Genomic DNA, 23,373 nt, shown 5'->3' with positions numbered 1-23,373 from the left:
TTCATGAAGGCAGAGAGGCATCCCCTGGGGAGGTCTCTTAGGAGTAGGAGGGACTGAGAATTAGAGCCAACAGGCCTGGTTTTAAATCCAGGCTCTACTATTTACTAGCTGTGTGACCTCGGCTGAGTCTTTTAATCTCTTTGAGCCCCAAAAAGATAACAGTAATACAAGTACCTCTCACTCTCCAAATCTATTTGGTTCCCAAATCCAGAAAGAAGGCATTAGGTCAGCAAGGGATATAGTATTATTTGAATCTTTTGACTGCAGAGTTTAGCATAGCAGGTGGTAAGAGTTCTAACAGCTGGTGACACCTGCTTCTGTCCGCGGGACTGTCTGGTACGAGGGCCCAGTGAGCATGCGTGTGAAAACCCACTGCGAACTGCAAAGTGGGACGCCCTTGCCAATAGCTCATTTCACGGATGGTTTTGCTGACCCCCGCTGACCACCCTGGGTCCCAACGGTGGGGTGGCCGGAGCCACATGTGGTAAATCCACTCCCTCTGTCACACAACAGCCTCCCACCTAGTGCCGGGTCTTGCTGCCCTCCCTCCCCCAGCCCTTCCCCGGCCCCTCCTCTCCGTGCACGCCCTGTAATCACCAGGTTCGGATTCCAGTTCCACAATTACACACTCGTTTTAATTGCACCCCTCTGGACACATGAAACCAATTTCGATTAATTGCTCAAGATCCCATCCCTTGCTTTAGATGGGGTGGGAAGAAAGGACAAAAACTGATTTGCAAGTTCCCCGGAGCACAGAGCTAGAACAGAACCAAGCCTCTACCATCTGGTTGCCGTAGTTCAGCACTTGACATTTTTAAAAAGGTCATTAGCAGGATTATCAGATTCTTGGCAGCCCATTGAGACAGTCCCCGCTGCCCTTGCCTTTATGGCATTAAAACAACCAAGGATGCGTTTTGAAATCCTTATTGTACAATGGGGAGTCTATTTAGTTTTTCTTAGTAGGTTATATCTAGAAAAGGTATTTTAACAGCAAAAAGGAAAACAGCAACAACGCAGGGCAGAACCTAGTCATGCAGAGCCCCGTGCGCCCCTCTCCCTGCGCCCCTCTCCCTGCGCCCCTCTCCCTGCGCTTCACAAGAACGCATCTGCCTGCGGGGACCTGGAGCGGCAGCCAGCGAGGAATCTGAACTAGGAATCTGCCCCCGCCCCACCCCCCTGCGCTTCCACGCTGGTTAAATGCGGAGTCAGAGTTGGTGCAGCGGCGGGGAAGGGACAGAACGTTTATCTGGCCTTCGCGCCCTCATCCTCACTGAGTCCTCACGTGTAAGGTGAGAGAGTTTGGAGGTCTTCACAGATAAAGAAACCAAGACTTAGTGATTAAATGGCAAAGTCACACAACTTGTAAGTGGTGGGCTGGGATTCAAAGCCACGTTTGGGATACTAAAACCCACTCCTGCCCAGCACTTGGGACCCTCTCCAGGATTTCGGTTGTGAAGATGGGCCTCTCCCTAAAGTAGCGGCCTCTTCGTCCTGTCCTGGCCCTGCTCCAAAGCCGTCAAGGACTCCAGGTGCTCTCATCACCTATGCGAAATGAGTCAGACGAAGGTCCCACAGGAGGTACCCCTACCCACCTTCTGCCCGGCGACCCCCCCCCCAGAATGAAGCCTTGTGGTGGCAGCATCTTTCCTAGCTGTGGTCCTAGCTGTCCCCCCTGTGCTGATGTGCCCCACCTGGGTGGACTCTGGGGGGCTCTAGGCTGGTAGACCGATGGGCAGCTGTACAGCGCTTACAGGTATGGGCAGAGATGGGCGCTCTCAGACCAGGATGCCGCTGCTGTCTGGGCCTACCTTCTTTACAGGGTCTGCTGAATACCAAGCCGTAAGCCGGGGGGAGTCGTGCAGTGGACGCAGGAAGGGCCGAGTGAAGGGGGACTGGCTGCTGGGGCCCTGGCCCCCAGAGGGGCAAGTCTCTCAGGAGATGCAGCTGGGAGCTTCGAGCTGGGGACCTGCAGAGGTCAGCGGCTCCAGCCTCCTGCACCAGGCAGAACCAGTCGGGGTCATCTCAAGCCAGACCCTCTTCAGACCTCTGCGCAGGAATTTGGAATCTCTCTAGTTGAAGTCCCATCCCTCAGGGATATTGTTGTAGAGAGGAAAGAGCTTGACTGATGTCTGTCCTCCTTGGCTGAAGTCTTGACATCGCCGCAAACTCACTGTGTGACCTTAGGCAACTCTCTTGCCCTTGCTGGGCCTCATTTCCACCCACGGCAGGAAAATGGGGGGGTGCCGGTCACACCCCCGCACACCTCCCACCCGCCTGGCCCACAGGGCTGCTGTGAGAATACAATGTGCCACATTGTATGTCAAGCCCTGCTAGAAAACCACAAAGAAAAGTTATATTTGGAAGGACAAAAAGGTGCGAACACAGTTAAAAATAGGACAGGATTTGTGTGTCAGGTAAAGGTGGCCGCTAGAATCGGATCTTGTGTGAGTTACGTTGACAACGTCTCACCCCTACTATGTGCCCAGCCCACGCCAGAGCTCTCGGCTTCTCTACTCCGTTCAGTGGCTCGGCGCGCAGTAGGCATTTATTAGATGTTCACGGAGGGAAGAAGGGAAGAAAGGGGGAGGGGAGGAGAGAGGAAGGGAGGGAGTGCATAAAGGTGGCCGCTAGAATCGGATCTTGTGTGAGTTACGTTGACAACGTCTCACCCCTACTATGTGCCCAGCCCACGCCAGAGCTCTCGGCTTCTCTACTCCGTTCAGTGGCTCGGCGCGCAGTAGGCATTTATTAGATGTTCACGGAGGGAAGAAGGGAAGAAAGGGGGAGGGGAGGAGAGAGGAAGGGAGGGAGTGCAAGGTGAAGCAGAGCTCGCCCCCATCTGGAGAACAGTTGGNCCGTGATGGGGGGGGGAGGGCTCTTCGGGAACACAGGAGCAGGAGGATTGGCCCCTGCAGCTGGAGGGTGGCACAGCAGCTGGGGAGGGGAGGCGAGCGCTTACAGACAGCTGGGGGGGGGGTTGCTGGGCAGCAGCGCCTTGGGGCTGGGAGAGAGCTCTAGGGTTGGAGGGGTGGAGGCTCTGCGTCCTGCTTGGAGGCCACACTTGCAATAGCACTGTCAGCTCTGCGGGTCACACTTTCCAAGGGATGGGGAGCCAACCGAGCTGTGTTGTGAGGAGAGCAGTCGGGACAGTGAGGACTCTGTGGCCAGGTGTCCGCTGCCCAGAGAATCGAGGAAGAAGGACACCACTGCTGCTCCCTTCAGATATCCGAATGGCCAGGAGTGGGCAGCGTGGCCTCCTCTGAAAGGCCCGGGCACCACAGCACGGGACCTGCGTCAGGGCAGGAATGGGAGGGAGTGGAGCCGACAGAAACGGGGTTCTGCTCAGGGTCGAAACACTAGGTCACCAAGAGGTGGGCTGCCTCCGCAGGCGTGCGCCCTACCTCGGGGCAGCGTGGGCGGCGGAGGGCCCGGCTGGCAGGGACACAGGGACAGAGGATGACCCGGGTCTGTCCTTCCAGCCCCAGACACCTTTGATGTGGCTCGTGAGAAGTTGTGCTTTCATCGAGCAGAGAGAAAGGACTTCTCTAGCAAAGGGACGTCTTTGCCCCGGAGGGGAACTTTGGGCCTCTCTGGTTGAAGAGACACAGGCTGATGGAGGCTTTGGGCCGGGGCTGGGGGGCAGGGGGTGGTTCCGGGTTTACGGTGTGCACTGTGTGCTTAGGGTCTGTCCCCGGCTCCGCACGGGGGGCTCCTTATGGGCCCCGGTGTCGTCCACTTCTGTGCCCTCTGCACAGGGCCGAACTCAGAGTGGGGGCCTCAGCTGACTTTGTCCAGTGAATGGATAAAAGAGAAAAAAATAGAACAAAGAGAAAAAGCTACCCACAGCCGTTCGTTACTCACACAAACGTCTGCGGGCGCGATTCTGAGTCCGGCCGCAGACACCGCTGGTGCGAAGAGGAGCAGAACAGTCTACGGGCCAGCGGGAGAGGCAGGTCACTACCGAGCACCGTGGTCTTTGCTAAAACAGGCTGCCACGGAGTCTGTGGGCAGAGAGGCGGAGCGGGAGCGCTCGTTTTGACAATGCCTTGTCTCCTGCAGATTCTTCATAAGAAGAATGAGCCTTTCAGAGATGGGTTCTCGGCACTCCCCCTCTAGCAGCGGCATTTTCTATACCGCCTTGGAGGCTTTGTTCATGTCTGGGAAACGTGGGCTGCTGCATGAGGCCCATGAGGCCCGTGAGCAGGCAGGAGGAGAGCAAAGCTGTCAAATTGCTCCAACCACTGTGTCCCCAGCCTTCTGCCAGAGCCCCTGCGGTGCAGTCGGCCTGGGCCCGCCTCAGCCTCTCCCACCCATCCACTAAGACGTTGAGAGGCCTGTGTTTTAGTCCTGGACCTGCTATCCTTGGCTGTGTGGCTATGGGAGAGTCACTTGCCCACTCTGGGCCAGTTTCCCATCTGCCGAGTAGCACAACTGGACTAGATCCCTCAGTCTCTCTTTGGAACTAACATCTACTGAACATCACCCATATTCCAGGGATCATGCCAGAAGTGCTCACATGCACTAACCCTCCCTAAAAGGTGAGCACCGTAATCCCCATTGTACAGATTATGGATGCCGAGGTATAGACACCGGCCTGCCCATGTGGACATCCCATGGGCTAGAAAGGTGTTGGGTCGGCATTCAAACCCAGCTCTTCCGGCCCCCAGCCCAGCCTGTGCACTTTCTCCCCCAGCAGGCTGCTCTTTACATCCTAGGAAAAGACCTATGTTAAAGCACCTGGCACATGGTTCCTGCTCGGGAAATAGGCGTTTCTTTCTGCCCTAGGGCTTTTCCAAGCTGTGGAGGCAGGGGATTCGTGGACAGGGCCCACAGGTCCCTGATTTCTGAACAGGAGCCTTCCACGGGAGCACTGCCCCCGCTCTGGGCTGCTGCATCAGAGACAGTCCAGGGGAAAAAAGAGAAAACGACCACAGGGCTGGCTGATGGAATTAGAATTGTGTGCAAGGGCAGGAACCCGCAGGAGGCAAGGAAGCCCTTTCTCCAGATAGTCTTGGGCAGGGCTCGATAATCCCGCTTCCACACTCTGATAAAGCGTAGATCCAAGGCCAGTGTGTGTACCCAGGAGGCATTGCCTGTCTCCATGGTAACAGGAGGACGGGCAGCAAATTAAGTTCCTAAGACTTAGGATGTCTCATGTAACCTTGGAACAGTAAATTTTGCAAATAGGACAGCGCCTGGCACAGAAAGGCTCTCATTTATTCATTCATTCGACAAGTATTTCGTCGGGGGCCTTCCCTCTGTTGCAGGTACAGACAATACAATGATATGCAAAGGCAGCATGGTCCTGCCCTCTGAATGCTTCAGTCCAGTAGGCGAAACATTAACCCAGAAGAATGCAAGTAATGAGCTGTGTTAAGGGGGAGGGGAGGGCCAGGGACTAGAAGAGCCTGCAGCAGGCGACCTGGTCACATCGGTGGGGTCAGGGAAGGCTTCCCTGGGAAAGTGCTCCTGTGAGGGAAGCGATGGAAGATGAGTACACATTAACCAGGGCAAGAGGGAGCAAGAGAATGTTCTGGGAGGAGACAACAGCACACGCAAAGCCAGAAATGGAAAGAGCAGGGCATACTGAGGAACAGAGCAAAGTCCTGGGAGGCTAGAGGGGACATAGAGCTGGGAAGGGAGTGGGAGCAGTCTGGTCAGCTAGGTGGGGCCGTGTAACAGGCTTTACTCTATATTTCGACTGCAAGGAGCGCCGGGAAGAGTTGTACGCAGGGAAGGGGGTTGATTTTTGGAAAGGCCATTCTGATTTCTGTTTGAAGAATGGATTGGAGGAGGAGGGGAGGCTACCAGTTAGGGGGCTGTGCAAGTGGTCCATGGAGATGATGGCACAGCTTGGGGGGGGGTGCTGGTAGGGGGAAACATGGGAATATTCAAGAGATGAATGTTAGGAGCTGGAACAGGTGGTTCCTGATGGACTGGGTGAAGGTTTTAAGGAAGAGGGAGACATCAGGGATGACTCTGGGGTTCTGGCTGGAGCCATGGGATAGATGACGAAGCAGATCTCAGCAACAATAATCTGTAAATCTTTCCATTTGATCTTCTTTGTTGCCGGCATTGTGCTGGGCGCTGGGGCTGCAGATGGGAGGATAAGCTCACAGTCGAACGGGAGGGGGGGACTGGCATTAATGGGGGCACGTGCAAACTTGGGAGAGATGGTAAGGTGGTACAGCGAGGGAAAGCTCACTTGGGGAGATGCCACCAGGACCTTGTGAGGAGAGGGGGTCTGAGCAAGCGGACCTGCCAAGGACAGACAGGGCAAAGCGGGCGAAAGGGGGCCGTCCAGGCGGCAGGAACAATGCAACAAAGCACTGGGGGTGCGCAAAACAGCACGGGCTGGCGAGAGGGCCGTGCACGGGGGGTGAGTGTGCAGGGCTGGCCGCCCCTCTCCCCGCCTTCATCCAGGGCTGCCGTGAAGGTCCAGTGGGCTGCAGTAAGGAGTACGTGAGCACCGAGGACGCTACAAACGTCAAGAGCTGTGATTCCCCGTTCTGCCCGACAGGCTCATCTGAGCCTTTGTTGTAACGGTTCCTGACGTTTGTATTGTTCTCCCCATTTCACAAGTGGGGAAACTGAGGTCTGTAGCAGCTGAGTACTTGCCCAAGATCTTGCAGGCAGGACGCAGCACAGAAGCCAAGATAAACCCAACGGGGTGTTCTAGTTTACGAGAGGCCTGAGGGGCAGGGGGCCTGTGGCACGTGCTGTCCTGAGAAGATCTGTGGCTGGCTCGGGGCTGCAGATGGGGTTGTGCGGGTTAGGCCGTGCCCAAGGACAGCTGGCCCGTGGGCTGCGCGGGGCTGAATGCAGCCCATCTCCACTCACCAACCGGCTTCCACCCGGAGGGCTCAGCTTCGTCTCACGCTCACAGAACTCACTGTGCGCGGCTTCTGCCAGCCTTAACCCTGGCCTAGTGGGGCACGTTTACAGATGGGGAGACTGGCAGGGCACCGTGGAACGGAGTGTGGCCAGTCAGGGTCAATGTGAGTTTTACGCTGCCCTCGAGGGTGGTTCTGTTCACAGGAAAACCAGCTGAGGCTTCATTGGTTTCATTTTTTTAAAATTTTTTTTAAAGATTTTATTTTTAAGTAATCTCTACACCCAAGTGTGGGGCTTGAACTCACAACCCCGAGCTCAAGAGTCTCACACTCCACTGACTGAGGCAGCCAGGCATCCCAAGGCTGCTTTGGTTTTAAAAAATTCCTGCTTAATTTATAAAAGGAATACTTTAAAAATCTAGTAAAATTCAACAATCTCTTTGAAGGGGAATTTTATAGCCTATTTAATTCAGTTCCCCTAAATAATTTAAATTAAATTATAAATAATTTAAAATAAACTGAGCTTAAAAATATAATTATTGGATTATCATAAAAGTTCTATCGTTGTTTTCAAATTTATAAAATCGTCCTATATCTTTCAACTTAAAATCACAAATCTAAATTAATTATTCCATTACACATTTTATACGGGAATCGCAAAGCTCATCTGTTAGACATTCTAATATGCCAAATTATTTTAAACATCACAAATGTTTTCAAAATAAATCTACGCAGATTTTTCCCTAACTTAATACTAAAAAAAGGGTAATAGTGTAGATTTGATTCTATTTATCATCTCTAATCTTCATTTGAAACCTTCCCATGAGTAAGGAAGGACACTTACTAACGGAACAGGTTCACTAGCAAAGCAATCTAGGGTTATACGTGCAAGCAAATTTGGGGTTAGCTCACAGGTGGCTGAGAGGCTCGTGCAACAGAAATGTGGGGTAGGATGGGAGCCCAGGCCTCCAACATCCAGGGAAGGGCATTTTGCCCACGCTGTGGGGCCGGCCCCAGTTTCATATTCATGCCAGCCCGGGACCCCGAGTCCATGTCCTGCCAGGGAGGTGGGTCTTGCAGTGCCATCCCCCAAGACCAAGGTCAGCTCTGCCCCCTTTCGTGTCTCCTCTCTCAGCTCTGTCACCCCTTCAGGGTGACCCCACCCAGCTTGTTCATTACCTGATAGGATTCATCTCATCGATTTCCTGCTTGATTCTATTCTGAATTGGGTGGTTTTTATTTCCTCTCCGGGCAGCCACCAAGTATTAGACGTATTTTAACGCCACCCTTGGATTCTGCATACTGCTCTCGGTCTTGCCTGGCGCTCTCTGCCAACACTAAGGTCCCACCGATGGCAGCCAGCTGTGTCCATCTGGCTCTGTGTGGGGCTGAGCCAGGGAGCCACCCTGGCCCCTGTCTGTCCCCTGCGATGCTCAGAGCCATGCCGAGGGACCGACAGAGAGCCCTCTTATGCCACTCGTACTCTGCTGAGAGAGGCACGTCCCCAGGCAGCTCGAAGGGCTCAACAGTAAAAAAGTTTCTGGATTGGGATGACGTGTCCGAGTAAAAATAGTCCAAGTATGTGTAACTTGACTTCTAAGTCAATAGAAAAATCATTGTAATATTGCATAGTCATTTCACAGTACAAGGTGCTAGTGATCTCTAATCATAAATTTCCAAGTAAATATCATTATATCCAGTGAAACAGATGACCAACTTGAGGCCCAGAGAGAGGAAACCATAAGGAGTGATGAAAGTATGAGCAAGAAGGGGTTTGTTGGACCAGCTTTAAGAAGCAGGTGAGAAAGACACAGTCCTAAAAGCTAATAGGAACTGTTAAAAGGCCAAAGCGGTTTTGAGCATAAAGACGTGATTGGCCACAAAGTATAAAAGAGTGATAACAGCTACCCTGTACCGAGCAGCGACTGTGTGCCAGGCACCGCAGGGGACAGAGCGCAGTCCCCGGGAGTGGAAAGATCCAGACTCCAGAGTCCATGCAGGTCCCTCACTTTCATGACTTGTTCTCTCGGGAACAGTTTCTTCATCTGACAAGTAAGGGTGATAACATCCACGCAGCTTCCTGGGGTTGCTGGGTTGCTGAAATGAGCTCTGAGAAGTGATTTGGAGAGTGCGATGTGCCGGAAGTGTGCGAGGGTCTGTGACACCGGCTGAGTGGCCACTCTTGAGGGGCAAATTTCAGCCTGGCCTGCAAGGAGCCAGTGTGTATTCTAAACTTGACTGGCGGGCTCTGAGTGTGGCAAGGTTTGCCCTTGGTGTCAGCGCTGTCGCCGGCTCTCCACCATGTGGACAGGCCAAGGGATGAGGCGGGGGTCCGCAGTGAAGCCTGGTGAGAGGCTTGGACTCGGCTGCAGGGAAAGCAGCCCCTGAGCCTTGGAGTAAGTGAGGGCAAGGGCCCGGGGACAGTAGAGGGAGCCAGAAGGGGGACCGAGCAAGGGGAGCAGGGCCTCCTCACGGCCTGAATGGGGAGCCCCAGCCAATCACCTGCCAAAGGTGGGGGCAATGGCAGTGGCGCGGGCAGCAATGTGGTGCATTGTAGATAGAGAATTTAAATGCGGTGAGAAAACCCACCGGAAGCCAGTCTGCTTTTTATTAATCACCTGTGTGGGCCACTCTAAATAATATTCATGATAAGCGACTTTTCCCCTTGCAGGGACAGCGGTCACAGGGACATTCCCCTGCCCTCTTTCTTGTCCCTCTCCACAGTCAGCCCTTAACAAGGGATCGGGGCGGGGGGGCGGGGGAAGGAGCTTTGGAAGGCCCCCAGAAGAAGGCCCGTGCGTGGGTCCGTGGGGCCATCAGAGCAGATAGCTAAGACAGGCTCGCAGGAAGGCCCAGCTACCGTGGAGGAAGGAGGAGAAGCCTGGTGGCGTGCAGGTGGACGGGCTGCTGTGAGGCCCACAGGAACACTCTGAGTCCTGCCCCGGTATGGTCCTTGTCCCCTGGGTGCCACGCACAGGTTATAATCAATTGGCAAGCACATTGAATGACAGATTCCTGAGCCTGCCCCTCACCCCACCCCCCGTTCCGTACTGAGAACATGGAAATCAGACTCTCCTCTTGGCTCTCCAGCAAGAGCTGCCCTGCCAGGCTCCACGAGGCCAAGACTTATCAGGCAATCTGTGCTCTGCCCAATCTTTGGCCTGAGCTCGGACTCTCACGGTGACTACCTCTCTCTCCTTTGCAGGAGCCCCGTTGAACTCGCCAGCGATTCACGTAAGAATCAAGGTCCTGTAGCCACAGAGCCAGACAAGGATCAAAGTCCCGTGGGCCCAGGGCCCCTGAAAGATCAAAGTCCTGTGACCCAAGAGCGTCCGAATGATCAAGGACCCATGGCCCCAGAGCCTCTGAAGGGTCAAGCTCCTGTGGTCTCAGGGCCTCTGAAGGATCTAGGTCCCGTGGTCCCCACACCAGCTAAGGATCAAGACCACGTGGCCCCCGAGCCTTTAAAGAATGACGGTTCTGTGATCTCAGCACCAGTAAAGGACCAAGATTCCTTGGTCCCAGTGCTTCCAAAGAATCAATGTCCTATGGTTCCGGCAACAGTTAAGGATCAAGGCTCCACGGTACCAGAGCCTCGGAAGGAGCAAGGTCTCGTGGTCCCGGCGCCTGTCAAGGATCAGAGCCCCGTGGTCCCTGAGCCTGGGGATCAAGGCCCCGTGGTCCCAGCACCTGTCAAAGATCAAGGTCCTGCGGTTTCAGGGCATCTGACGGATCACAGCGCTGCAGTCACAGCACCTGCAGAGAATGAAGTTCCTGTGCTCTCTGAGCCGGTGAAGAATCAAGGTTTAGTGGCTCCGGAACCGGTCAAGGAGCAAGGCGGAGCGGTTGCAGAGTTTCTGAAGGGTCACGAGGCTGCGGTGGCGGCACATGCAAAGAATCAAGGTCCTGTGGTCCCGGCGCTAGTCAAGGATCAAGGTCCCATGGTCCCAGAGCCTCCAAAGAATCAAGATCTGGTGGCCCCCGAGCCTGGGAAGAACCAAGTTCCTATAATTCCAGTGCCTCTGAAAGATCAAGACCTTCTGGTGTCACCACCAGCCAAAGACCAAGGTCCTGTGGTCCCCGAGCCTCTGAAGACTCAAGGTCCTCGAGGCCCCCCGCTGCCCACTGTCCCACCTCCACCCCCAGTCATGATCCCCACTGTCCCCCATGCAGAATATATTGAGAGTTCCCCTTGATAGTCATCCCTTGACATGCCAAGGAAGAAGCTGGCCGTGGAAGGGCTCCCTCCCAGGGGCGGCGAAGACACATATTTAATCTGCATGAAACGCGTACTGTATAGTCTTGCTGGAATCTAATAAACCTGGTCCCTCTGGCTCAGGAGTTTCTCTCTGGCTCTACGTGTGTGTGTGTGTGTGTGTGTGTGTGTGTGTACACACTCACGTACACCATGCACATTTAAAACTGGGCATGCAGGACTTTGCATTCATCCATCCGGGCCAGACAAGTCTGCCTTGGCTCCTGTGAGCAGACAGCGTAAGATGGGAGGGGGTGCGAGAGGCTAGGAGGTTGAGGACGGGACCCCACCATGGGCACGTGGGGCGGGACAAACCTGGGTTTCTCCTTCACTCTCACACTCCCACAGCACTTCCCTTCTGACACCACACATTAAACAATTATCTGACACCAGCTGGGGATCCTGCCATTTGACTCCCTTCTGACACTATCTACCCAGAGATAGCAGCGGCCCCCACAGGGTTTAGGGCGCAGTCCCACAACACCGCTCCCACGCGCACATTGCAGAGGACGATGGCAAGGCCCCAGTTGTTCCAGAAGTATACTTCTGACTGTGGGCCATAAATTGGGATTTCCACAACCCCCTACCTGGGTTCCGTAATTTGCTAGAATGTCTCATAGAACTCAGGGTAACACTGACTCAGGTTTACTGGTTTATCATTAAAGGATAAAGGATATGGATGAACACCCGGATGGAAGAGATGTGTGGGTTAAGGCATGGGGGAAGGAGCACGAGGCTTCTCTGCCCTCACCAGGCACGCCACCCTCTCCAGCACCTCCAGCAACCCAGAAGCTCTTCAAACCCTGGTACTTTGGGGGGTTTATGAAGGTTTCATCATGTAGCCATGATCCACTGATAACCCAGTATCCAGCCGCTCTCCCCTTCCCAGAGGATAGGCGTGGCGCTGAACGTTCCAAGCTTCTAATCATGGCTTGGTCTTTCTAGTGTCTAGCACCCACCCGGAAGCTACCCAGGAGACTACCAAGAGTTGCCTCATCACAACAAAAGACAGTCTTAGCACCTAGAAAGTGCCAAGAGTTTTAGGAGCTCTGTGCCAGGAACCAGGGACAGAGACCCATATTTTCTATCATTCCCAGGTTGGGTCCCATGAAGGCCGAGGAACAAGTACCAAACTGCAGCCGGCTGAGCCCTGGATTGGTCAGAGTCGAAGCCCAAAGAGGAAAGAGGAACAGGGACCCAGCTGGCCCAGGGTAATTCTGGGTGACAGTTGTGAGCCAAGGGCTCAGTCCAAAAGCTCACCCAGAGGTCATGCTTCTTTTTTCTTTCTTTCTTTCTTTTTTTTTTTTTTTGAAGATTTTATTTCTTTATTTGAGAGAGAGAGTGAGCGAGAGAGCACGAGCAGGAGGAGCGACAGTCCGAGGGAGAAGCAGGCTCCCCGCTGAGCAAGGAGCCCCATGTGGGGCTGGATCTCAGGACCCCGGGATCATGACCTGAGCCGAAGGCAGACGCTTGACTGACTGAACCACCCAGATGCCCCCAGAAGTCATGCTTCTTGAGGAAACCAGGCCTCTGATCAGAGAGTCCTGGGACATCTGCAGGGTAGACACCTGCTAATCCCCACTCAATACCCGAGACAGCCCAGCCAAGGCTGCTAAAACAATCCTGAGGTCCCTCATCCATTTACACACGCAACAAACTTTTCCTTAGCGCCCACTTTGTCTCATTCAGTGTCGGGCATGGAAGTCACATTAGTAAAGAAGTCTCAGTCTCATGAGAATAAAAGGTGGTGTGGGATGAGGCCCGAGGACAGCCAGGAAGTCTTCTCGGAGAAAGTGGCCATGGAGTACAGACAGCCTGGGGTTTCATGGGGTGTGGGTACAAGGGCTCGGGTAAGCCCTTTCTTGAAGTCGTTGAATGAAAGGAACTGGACTTGCAGGAGAGCTTGACCAAGGAGTGTGGCAGGTCTCTGCAGCAAAAACCTGGGACCTGGAGAGGTGACCAGTTCTCAGAATCTGAGGACCTGAGGGAAGCAGGCAGGCTGGGGAAGGACACCGGGGGACTGCCAGGGCCAAAGCTCCGCCTTGGTCAGATATGCGTCCTATGAAGACACCACTGTATGGACCCCTATAACCTCAGAGCCCTCAGAGACCTGGAGGCATGGGGCAGCTCCACCTGTTGCCCCCCGCCCCCACAAAGCTGGCTCCCAGAGAGCACTCCTACCCCTCAGGGCCTTTAAGACCCATTATGGACACTAACCCCTTTTAAAGGTCTCTTTTTAAAGGGCTCCTTTTAAAGTAGCTCAGCTGGGTTGTTAACAGAGAAAGCATCACAGGAGGTCCTGAAGACTTCCAAATAGCTTTCTGAGCAACTGGCCCCAAGCCCGCCTCCTCAGGCCCACTCCCAACGGCGCCAGGGCTTTCTGCTCCCAGAAACTTCTCTCTCTCTCTCTCTCTCTCTCTCTCTCTCTCACACACACACACACACATATTGTGAGGATTCTCCCTGGCCCAACACGGAGCTTGCTGCCCTACGAGTTCTCAGAGTCGGGGCCCTGCAGACGAGAAAGGCCACACCGAGGTGAAAGAAGTGTTGTGTGTGGAAACCTTCCTCCTTTCAGTTCTCCCTCTGACCCACACAGCCAGTCCCGTAACTCACACACCCCCAGGGGCCAGGCCAATGACGGGCCCATCTCAGAGCTGCGGAACATCCGGGGCCAGATGTCCAGGAGGCCGCTGGCTGCCAGGGCTCCAGCTCTGAAGAAAGAGCTGCCCAAGAGTCCACCCCACATGGGGGAAGTTAAGCTCTCCCAGGGACAGCATCACAACCGAAGAGAAGTAGGCCTGGTCCAAAGCTCTGGAGACTTTCGAAAGGTAGGACGAGAAATGCACAGAGCGAGCGGAGAAGGCTGGCCCAAAGCTGGAAGAAGAAACCAGGGCCTTCAGGGCCAGGCCTGCGATGCCCAGCGTCAAGGGCTGAGAGAGTGCAGACGCGGACCTGGCCACGGCTGCTCGCTTTCGCAGCTTCAGCTAGGGAGCAGATGGACCTGGGCTAAGGCCCAGAGCCAACCACCTCCATTTCTTCACTTGTAAAGCCCTCCCGACAGTGACTAGAAGTTGTGAGGCGGGGAGCCTCCAGCCCAGGGCTGAGCTGCCGGCCTGGGCCCCACCGGCCAGCTCTCCACCACACAGGAAGAGGGCCCAGTAAGGGAGGTGAGGGCCAAGGCCTCCCGTCCAGGGCTGGGGCCGGGAAAGGCAGGAAATGAACTGGATCCTGGCCCTTCTCAGAAGCAGACTTCATTCCAGGCCTGGTCCTTCCCCGCGGCAGGCATTTTCCGGCCCCTCCCCAGCACCTGGCACCTGCATCCCTCAGTCTCCCTCCTGAGGCCCAGGCCACACCGTGAATCCAGAGAAGGGACCCCGCTGCCCGCCACTCCACCGGCACCGACACCGACACCGCGGGCCCCCGAAGGCTCTGGGGTACCCACTGAGGAGGCCAGGAGGGGTGGGCAGGTCAGGGGGCTCTCTGCGAGGGGAGGTTCCCGTTCCAGCCCTGAGCCAAACCCAGTCGGCCTGTGTCTGAGCCCAGATCCGAGACTCGGGTCCCAAGACTCCCAGACTCAGCCCAAGGGCCTGTGAACCTGGCTGGAACCCTCCAGCCGGAGATCCCACCCCACCCTGGGGCGGGAATCCATGAACCCCGGCCCCAGCCTGCGGCTGTCCGCGCGTCCCCCACAGACAGGCCTTAGGGGTGACCTGCTGGGCCGCAGGTGGGAGAAGGAAACCTGGGGCGCATGGGCGCGGACCCCGCCTTGCGGGGAGGGCGGCGCCTCAAGGCCGGTGTTGGAGACCCTCTAGGAGCCCGGCCTAGGCCTCGCCGGAGCCCCCGCCGGAGCCCCTGGTGGCTGATCCAGGGACAGGCTGTGATTTTACTCCCCCCAGGAAGTGATCCCCGCCCTTAACACCTGCCAGCTGCCCCCAATGCCCAAGGCAACTTACCACATGGTGGGCCAGCAGGACACGGAGGGTGTGGATCCACAGTAGGTGACAGGGGTCAGGTGGCACTGGGGTGGTACCATCGGTAGTCTTTGTCCCGGCCCAGACGGGTCATCTAGAGAAAAGGAATGCGGAAAGGACCCGGAGTGACCCAGTTCTCAGTCAGAAAGCTGGAAATCTTCGGGGTTGTGTTTGGGTTTTTTGCACCAATTTCCAGCCCCCTACTTCCAATCCAACACCAAGACGTGTCCACTCTGCCTGCTAAGTAAATAGGGAACCTGCCCTCCTTCTCTACGGCCATCCCCTTTATACCTCGCAACCATCACAGCTTGTAAATACAAATTACGTCATGGCACTCAGGACATGAGAAATGTGCATTTCCTTATTCTGATAAATCAAATGAAATCTAGCTGGAGTCCCCTCCTCTCACTGCCGGGGCTGGCAGGAACTCTACTCTTAGTCATTTACCAGGATCCTGCCGCTGTCCCTGGGGCTAGTCACAGACCCAGGAGGCTCAGGCCACCCTGAGAAGAAGACACACAGGTCACCACGGCAGCTGCCCCCAGCCCCAGCCAGGCGGGCACGGGTGGCCCAGGCCCCTACACCATGCTTGGCTGGGAGCTCCCAAAGCCTGCCCAGACTGAGTGGTGTTTATGCCATTTCTCCAGGCACCCCTGTAGCCCATCCCTCAGAGGCCCCACAATCCAGCTCCCCAGCTCCCTGCCCTTTCTACACACACCCACCCCCTTCCCCAAGTCAGGCCACTCTACTCCTCACCCATCAAAGCACCTATGATCTGGCCGCTCTAACATCATCAGTGGGCTTAGACCTGATTCCTGGGGGCATCTCACACTCCCACCAGCAATGTACGAGGGTTCCCATTTCTCCACATTCTTGTCAACACTTGCTATTGTCCATTTTTTTTTATTATAGTAGTGGTTTCTTTGCTTATTCCAAAGCTTCCATTTTTTCTTACACACCCAGTGTGCGTTGAGTGGATATACAGGAATCCAGGAAACAGCTGGTTGGGGCAGGAGGACGGACTCAGTTCAATACATGTTGAGGGGAGACACCTATGGGACAGCCGGTCAGGGGTATCTAGGAGACTTCTGGATATAGTGGTCTCAGCCTTGGACAGGGTCCGGAATGGAGGCAGAGATGGGGATCTCATTGAAATTTGGGTCTCACTAGCCCTGGGAAGGTATGTGAGGCCACGAGAGAGGGTGTGTTTACCCAGGCAGGGTGTGGAAAGTGAGAGGTGGAGGGTATAAGACAGAGCCTTGGGAAACGCCAGCATTTAAGGGACAGGAGAGGAAGGAGCCCCTGAGGGGAGCCTGCCATCGAGCAGCAGAGAGGTCAGAGGAGAACTAGGAAAGAATGTTGCCTCGGGCAAAGCATCAGGAAGCAAGGGGCCCACAGGATCAGAGACCACGAGTGCTTCCCTTCCATATGGATTAAGAATTGTCCACTGAACAAAATGGGTAAGATGTCAATCCCTGTTGAAATTTGGTGGTGAAGTTCATTACACCATTTTCTCAACTTTCATGAATGCTCAAGATTTCTCTATTTCCAAAATAATTTTTTTGAAGTACCCATTGCACTAGCAGTAAAGAGATCACTGGCGAACTTGACGGTGGCAGAATCTCTGGAGTGGAAGACACAGGAGCCTGATTCTAGGAAATGAGGGAGAAACAGGAGAGAAACAGAGTGTTTTCATGCTGATGCGTGACTCGCTGACATCCCAGGTAGCAATCGCTGAGCCCGTCCGCCTCAAGTATTCTGAGAAGACCGAAGATTGCAGGTGACAGTCATTAATGACTTTGTCGTTGCCGTGCCTCCCACACAGGGACCATTCTCAGCCGGGCCCAGCGACGAGCCAAGAGCTCTTCCTCTAAAGGAAGAAAACGGCTCCCCAAGGAGTGCCTGGACTTGCTCCCAAGTCCTAGACACGCCACTGCGGCTCTTCCGTCAGCCTTCCGCCGTCACCCTCATCCGCTGCAGACACCTGAATCCCTTTGGGCGGAAGAGCTGCCTGCCCTTCCGCCTGGACCACCCGGAAGCCTTCTCCTGCTCGGGGCTCCTCTCAAAGCAGGCGCTTCTAGGCTGCTCAGTGAATGCGTCAGGGCGGCACACCAAAATGTGGTATGGATCGCCTCCCACGTACACGGAAGCCCAACCAGTGTGCTTTCTTCTGCGACTAAGGGGACGAAAGCACAGCAAGTTCTTTCCCTGTGCGGGATGTGACGGTCAACTTTCTGTGTTGACCTGACTAGGCTGCAGGATGCCAGGATACTCGGTCACACATTACTCTGAGTGTGTCTGACTCTGTGGACTGAGCAAAGCAGACTGCCTCCCCACTGTGGGTGGGCCTCATCTAATCTGTTGAAGGCCTGAAGAGAACAAAAAGCTGAGTAAGGGAGAGTTTGCTCTCTGCCTGGTTGTCCTCGAGCTAGGACACTGGTTTTCTCCTGCCTTCAGACTAGAATTGACACCATCAGCTCGCTTGCTTCTCAGGCCTTCAGCCTTGGACTGGACCTATATCGTTGACTCTCCTGGATCTCTGGCTCACCAACTGCAGATCGCGGGGCTTCTCAGCCTCCATCACTGTGTGAGCCAATGCCTTATGCTAAATCTCTTTATATTTGTATCTATGCCCATATCACGTATATCCGTATCTTCGGTTGACTCTGTTTCTATGGAGAATCCCAGTACTAATAATCCTGACCACTGAGCACCCAGAAACTTCACTCGGGCGGCAGGCCTCTATGTTCTCATGGGATTTATCCTCCATTCTCAGCACATCTGTACCTTATCAAGGCATCTAAAGTACCTGCTACTTTCCACTCTCCAAATTCTAGGAACACGCTGTAACCGATGCAGCAGAAAATATGTCGTCCTGTCACTTGGGAGGATAATCAAAATCCCCAAAGATTAAATCATAGCAGAGAACCAGCAACTTGACCAGTTTCAAGACAAGATGAGAAAGCTGTGCTGCTGTCTCTGCCAAGGGAAAGAAAACTGCTTCTGGTGTTCTCTATAGAGGAAGAGAGAAAAAAATAGTTTCAGATACATGGTTTCACATCAAGTGACAAAAAATATGTACATTTGCTCCAAAAAAACCAAATACAAAAAACCTTGGATGCCTGGGTGCTCGGTCGGTTAAGCGTCTGCCTTCAGCTCAGGTCATGATCCCAGAGTTTCAGGATCCAGTAAGCCTCTGAGAGCTGTCACTCTCTGAGCCCCGTGCCTTCTGCACTGGCCCCCCGCCGGCGAGTTAAGGGACACGTGACGGACACCACCCCTGCCACTTTCACGTCTTTGATGACGGCACAAATGTCTGTGATTGTCCCTGCGTCGAACCATTGTTTCGGTCTATTGATTAGTAAGAAGGGGACGTTCCAGGGGTTTCCACTTCTCTCTTTCTACAGGAATGGCCTTTATTCCGTAGGCCTGGAGAGTCCTGTGTGAATTCCGCCCACACATTTCAATTGTCTACCCTGAAACTAAGGCAATAATTCCAGGACGAGTCCGGAGTCTCACTGAATGCAGCATGGGCGGACTCGGGTCCAAACTCCAACGACCACCGCATCCGCTTGAGCCCCTACACAGTGGTTCTCTGTATCCTCAGAAATTAGCATTATAGACTCAAGGTCTGCTAAGCCCTGAAAAGCCTGTGTATTTTCCCTTCACAGAGCACAGTTCTCTGGCAAATAGCCCAGGAAAGATTTACAGTATGTGTCTGGGTGCCATTGAAGGGCTCGCTCTCAAGCGCACTGGCCCCTCTTCCATTCAAGGCGCTTTGGCGGGAGAACTGAGGCTCTCTCTCATAGGGGCTCACATCAGACTTCCAGAGCCGAACCTCAAAGGGTCTGTTTGGTTCCTGTTTTGCTGCTTCTGTTATACAGCTGAAGGAGGACTGAGAGGCTGCCTGTTTGGTCCCTTTGGTCCCATCTGGCCTTTGAACAGTTAACCTCTGCTGAGGATATCCGTGAGTTAGACCCTTCTGGTCACCGCCTGACGTCTGATGTTCCAGAAGGCCGAGTGCTGCTGTGTCTGCTCTGCTCCCCTGGGGCCCCAGCATTTCCACTGAGATTCTGGAGCCCGTTTCTGTGGCAGCGTGTCCCGGCAACATCCCCAGCCTGCAGAGAACAGTAGCACGTCGTGTTGCAAAGACACTCCCCTCACTAACGCAGCTCCCAACGTCTTGCTGAAGGGAGTTTCCTGCAGGCTCCATCAGAGGAAGTTAAGAATGTGGAATTTGGCCAGGGGGCATGTGAGTGCATCCCACAGCGTAAACCCACCTCAACCTTCCTCCCTCCCTCAGTCTTTGGGTTCCCTCCTCTATTTTAAAGCAAGAAATTCCTGGCACTTCAACATCAATGAAGCACAGTTCCGGATTGAATCCAGGGCTCAGTCAACCAGCTAAACCAACGATGAGCACCACCCCAGACTGGAACACTGAATCTAGGATCTCAGGTGAATGTGTCCTGTATTATAAATAAATTCAGGCCAGTGAAATGATGTTTCTCCCTCCGTGGACTAGCACCCGCGGAAAATGTTCCCACGTATGTTTTCCAGATTTTGTGCTGATGGAACTAGCCAATGACTTGGATGTGCGTGCGTCCTCCTCCCAGACTTGACTCCGGAACTAGCCCCCCTGAGGCAGGTGAGCACCGAACTCCAGTGGTGGGACCGGAGACAAGGGGAGTGGGGCATGAGGAGAACTGCCGGCCCCTGGCGGGTGGATGGAAAACACGCCCATGTTCTTTTGCTGTTCCTGCCGTCGAGCGGGGGGGGTCTATTCCTCACCCCTGGGATCTGGGAGTGCCCCACAACTTGCTTTGACTGACAGAATGTGATGGAGCTGACGTGATGCCGGCCCCAGGGCCTTAGCTCCTGCCTTCCTCCTCTCAGAATCCCGAGGCCACCGTGCCAGGGAAAAGCCAGGCTGCAGGACCACAGGTCAGGTCTGTCAAGCTCCAATGCCTCGGCCACCAAGCACCAGAGCAGCCACTGGACCACTTCCCTTGAGTGAGCGACTCTCCGGCACCTTCTCTGTACCAGGCTTTGTGCTAGGTCTGGGGGCGGCAGGACCCAGGCAGACCAGGGCCTGCTCTCAAGGACGTCTCGGTTGGGGTCTGTTTCCTCTTCCATAGGTTTCAGGATAATGAGCTCCGTGCGGCAGGGACTGGGGGTAAGATCACATGGAATCCCATTGGTGACTGCGGAGTGCAGCCCTCATGCCTGTCTGCGACTTCTCTCCTCCGCAGCCAGGAGACTCGGGTTTCCATAGAGGCCAGGCCCTGTCGGTGACCTGCTGGGTGGCCTTGGGTCGGCCACTTCACCTCTCTGAGCCAGTTTTCTCGTCTGTAACGTGGGACAGTAGCAGCTACCCTGAGGGAAGCTCTGCGGAGTTAATGAGATCAGGGACAGCAGGGCCGGGCACATAGCTCAGGAGAAAGCTAATCCCCTCTCCCCACACTTGCCCTACATTCAGGACCCTCACTATTCAGCAGTCATCTGCGACTTTAACAAGAAGCGTGGTGGGAATGGGGACCTCCCTCCAATGGCCTCCATTGGAAAACTCCACACAGGGCCCGGACGGGCCACTAGAGGCACTGACCTGCTGTCCGACCCCCGCCCACCCTTGACCTGTCCCCTCCCACCACCTGCCCTGCCACCCTCCACACCAGCAACTCCACCCTTCACTGTGAGGCGGGAGCACAGCCCTCTCCCCACGTCCCAGGGTGTGCCCAGATGGCAACACGTGGCCTCAGGGCCCCCTTTCTGCCATGGGGGCGGCCCCCATGCGCAGGCCTGGTTTTTCTCACTGTGAGCTCCCAGCTGGTGAGGGAGCTGTTGCAGGCTGAACTCTGGGTCCAGGAGTCCCGGGTTCTTGTCTAGTCTCTGCCCATCTCTGAGCTGCGCTTGTAGGATTCGGATGACTTCCCACCTAACTGGGCTATTGTGAGGAAGCAGGCTGTGCACCTTGCGAATCTGGCCAGCTCCTCTCCTGCCCTTCCCGGGTGGCATGGAGGGAGAACTAGCCTAAGTACTAGAAGCGATTCCAGCTCAGCTCCCCGGCTGTGCTGTAGGGGCTCGGCAGATTATTTAACCTCCCTCGGCCTCGGTCATCCCACAACTAACACAGGGATAATTCCCACCTAGCCAAGCTGCTAAGAGGTTTGCATAACATTATATACATCACGTGACCAACACGGTGTTTGGCACAAACATGGCGTCAGAAGCAAAATGCAAAGGCAGTACCGGCTGATATTTAAATCATTATTCTGATTTTAAGAAAATACCGACTCCTCCTTCAAGGCGGAGCCTTCCTGACCTCCCCATGGCAGTCACGGCTTTCCTCGCTACTCCCACAGCCCCCGCACCTGTTAGCACAGCGGCTTCACTTATCAAATATGTTGTTCGTTTCTTCTGCGCGTGTGATGCCGTATCCTGGTGCAGGACATATAGCCGTGAACAAGACATGGTCCCTACTCTCGTGGGGCTTCCATTCTAGTAGTGGGGACAGACTATGAATGCGTCACTAGGGGGAAAATTGCACAGCATTAAAGGATCATTAAAATGAGAAAATATAGTACGGAAACTGGGGTAGGGGAGGAGATGCTTATATTGGGTTATGAGGGAAGGCCCCGTTGAGCAAATGACATTCAAGATGAGCTCTGGATGACAAAAGAAAAGCACTCTTGGCAAAGAACCACTTGCCAGGCAGAAAGGAGAGCTAGTGCAAAGGCCCTGAGGCAGGGGAGTAAGTGTGGCAAGTCTGGGAACAGAACGATCCAGGGGGCTGGAACAGCCAGTAATGAGCCCCCTTGTCACTGTCAGTTTCCACCTCCTTCCACCTCCAAATGAAGCCCCTTGAGAGCAGAGATCTAATTTATTGGGCCCACAGCACAGGACAGACCCGGACCCGGAGCTCTGACAGATGTGTTAACATTCTGTTGTGGTACTAATAGGAGTGAGTCAGCTGGCCCTTCTGTGGCCCCGTTCACATCATGGAGGACTCCAACTGTGTTGCTGGCCCAGCCAGGCAGGGACTCCCTCCCTGGACCAACAACCCCAGGACAAAGTTGTTGCAAGAGGGAAGTCAGAAGGGTAACCAGAGAGAGGGAGTGATTGCCCAAGATCACACAGCCAGCAAGCAGCAGAGATGGGGGTCAACTCCAGTTTCCTCTTCTCCTCTGCCACAGGTCTTCTGGCCTGTGCACCCCCCTCACCCTGTCCTTCCCTAGCTACGGTGTCCCAAGCCCCAAAGACCGAGAGAGGGAACCAGCGTGAGGAGGGCTCTCCTGCTATTCACCCGAACAGACCCAGGATCCCACTGGCCCCTTCCTGCCGAAGCCCTGCCCAGGCAGGCAGCCCGAGCTTGTAGTCTGGCCCTGGATCCGGACCGGGTCCGCTTCAACTGGAAAGCTAGGGGGCTGCAGACTGGACAGCCAAAGTTCAAGTCTGTTACGCCCTGGGCTCCAGGCCCAGCACGGTCATTCCAGCCCTGCAGCCACCTGTCCAGGGCAGCCAGAGCGAAAATAATTTCCCGAGTCGGTGTGGACTGGGCCTGCAGTTCCCGGCTGGCATTTCAGAGCCTGATGTGGGCCCTGGCTCCACAGAAGGAGCCCTTGTCCCCTGGGAAGAATGACCTGGGGATCTCTGATCCAATCACCTTCCATGCTCCAACAAAACTTCACTGGAAAAGTTTTATTGAAAAAAAAAATTGTACAAATAAGTTCTTGGTTTGACGGCAACAAAGGCTCATTTTCCCCCTTCCCTCCCCACCTTTGAACATCTACAAAGGAGAAAAAAAAGTTCATCCCCATGATGCCTGACCAGAGTCTGCCCACGAGTCCCCCATGAGCTAGCTCCTGAATCCCCCCTCTCTGGGGCCAGGGCCATCGTGGGGGTGCCTGTCCCAGGGGCTGCAGCACCTCATTTTAGAGTTGAGGGGAACTGGGAGAGGATTGGAATAGAGCTGGAGAGAGGGCTGAGGTGATGGTAGCGTCAGGGAAAGAGGGCCCCCATTCCACAGGGCTGGGCTGAACCCCCCTAGCTCGATTCCGTCTCACAGATGAGAAAGCACTTGGCTATAAATATGAACACTGATTGAGGCAGGCTTAATCCTAGGACTCGGGGGGGCAGGACATGACTACTGCCCCAGGTCCCACAGCATGTGTGGGGTCTGGGCTCAGCATCATGGTATCTGGGGGCCCACGTCCAAGCAGAGTGAATTCTGCCAGGGAAGATCTGCTCGGACACACGGGAAGCCTGCTCTGTTTTCCCATCCCCCAACCCCATGGAACATCCAAGTTCAGTACCT

At 54.8% G+C, this 23,373-nt stretch overlaps 1 protein-coding gene across 1 annotated transcript in view; it reads left to right on the top strand.

Moving 5' to 3' along the window:
* Positions 1-11,029, top strand: part of MAP6 (microtubule associated protein 6) — a 73,806-nt gene extending 62,777 nt beyond the window's left edge. The window contains exon 4 of the mRNA XM_040630858.1: positions 10,039-11,029. Coding sequence (XP_040486792.1) covers positions 10,039-11,029 — 991 coding nt within the window. The remainder of the gene's footprint in view (positions 1-10,038) is intronic.
* Positions 11,030-23,373: the final 12,344 nt, after the last annotated feature.

Source organism: Ursus maritimus, unplaced genomic scaffold (genome assembly GCF_017311325.1).
Source record: "Ursus maritimus isolate PB19 unplaced genomic scaffold, ASM1731132v1 scaffold_16, whole genome shotgun sequence".
In the NCBI taxonomy this organism is placed as follows: domain Eukaryota; kingdom Metazoa; phylum Chordata; class Mammalia; order Carnivora; family Ursidae; genus Ursus; species Ursus maritimus.
The sequence above is the reverse complement of the archived record's forward strand: the minus strand, read 5'-3'. Positions and strand labels throughout refer to the sequence as shown.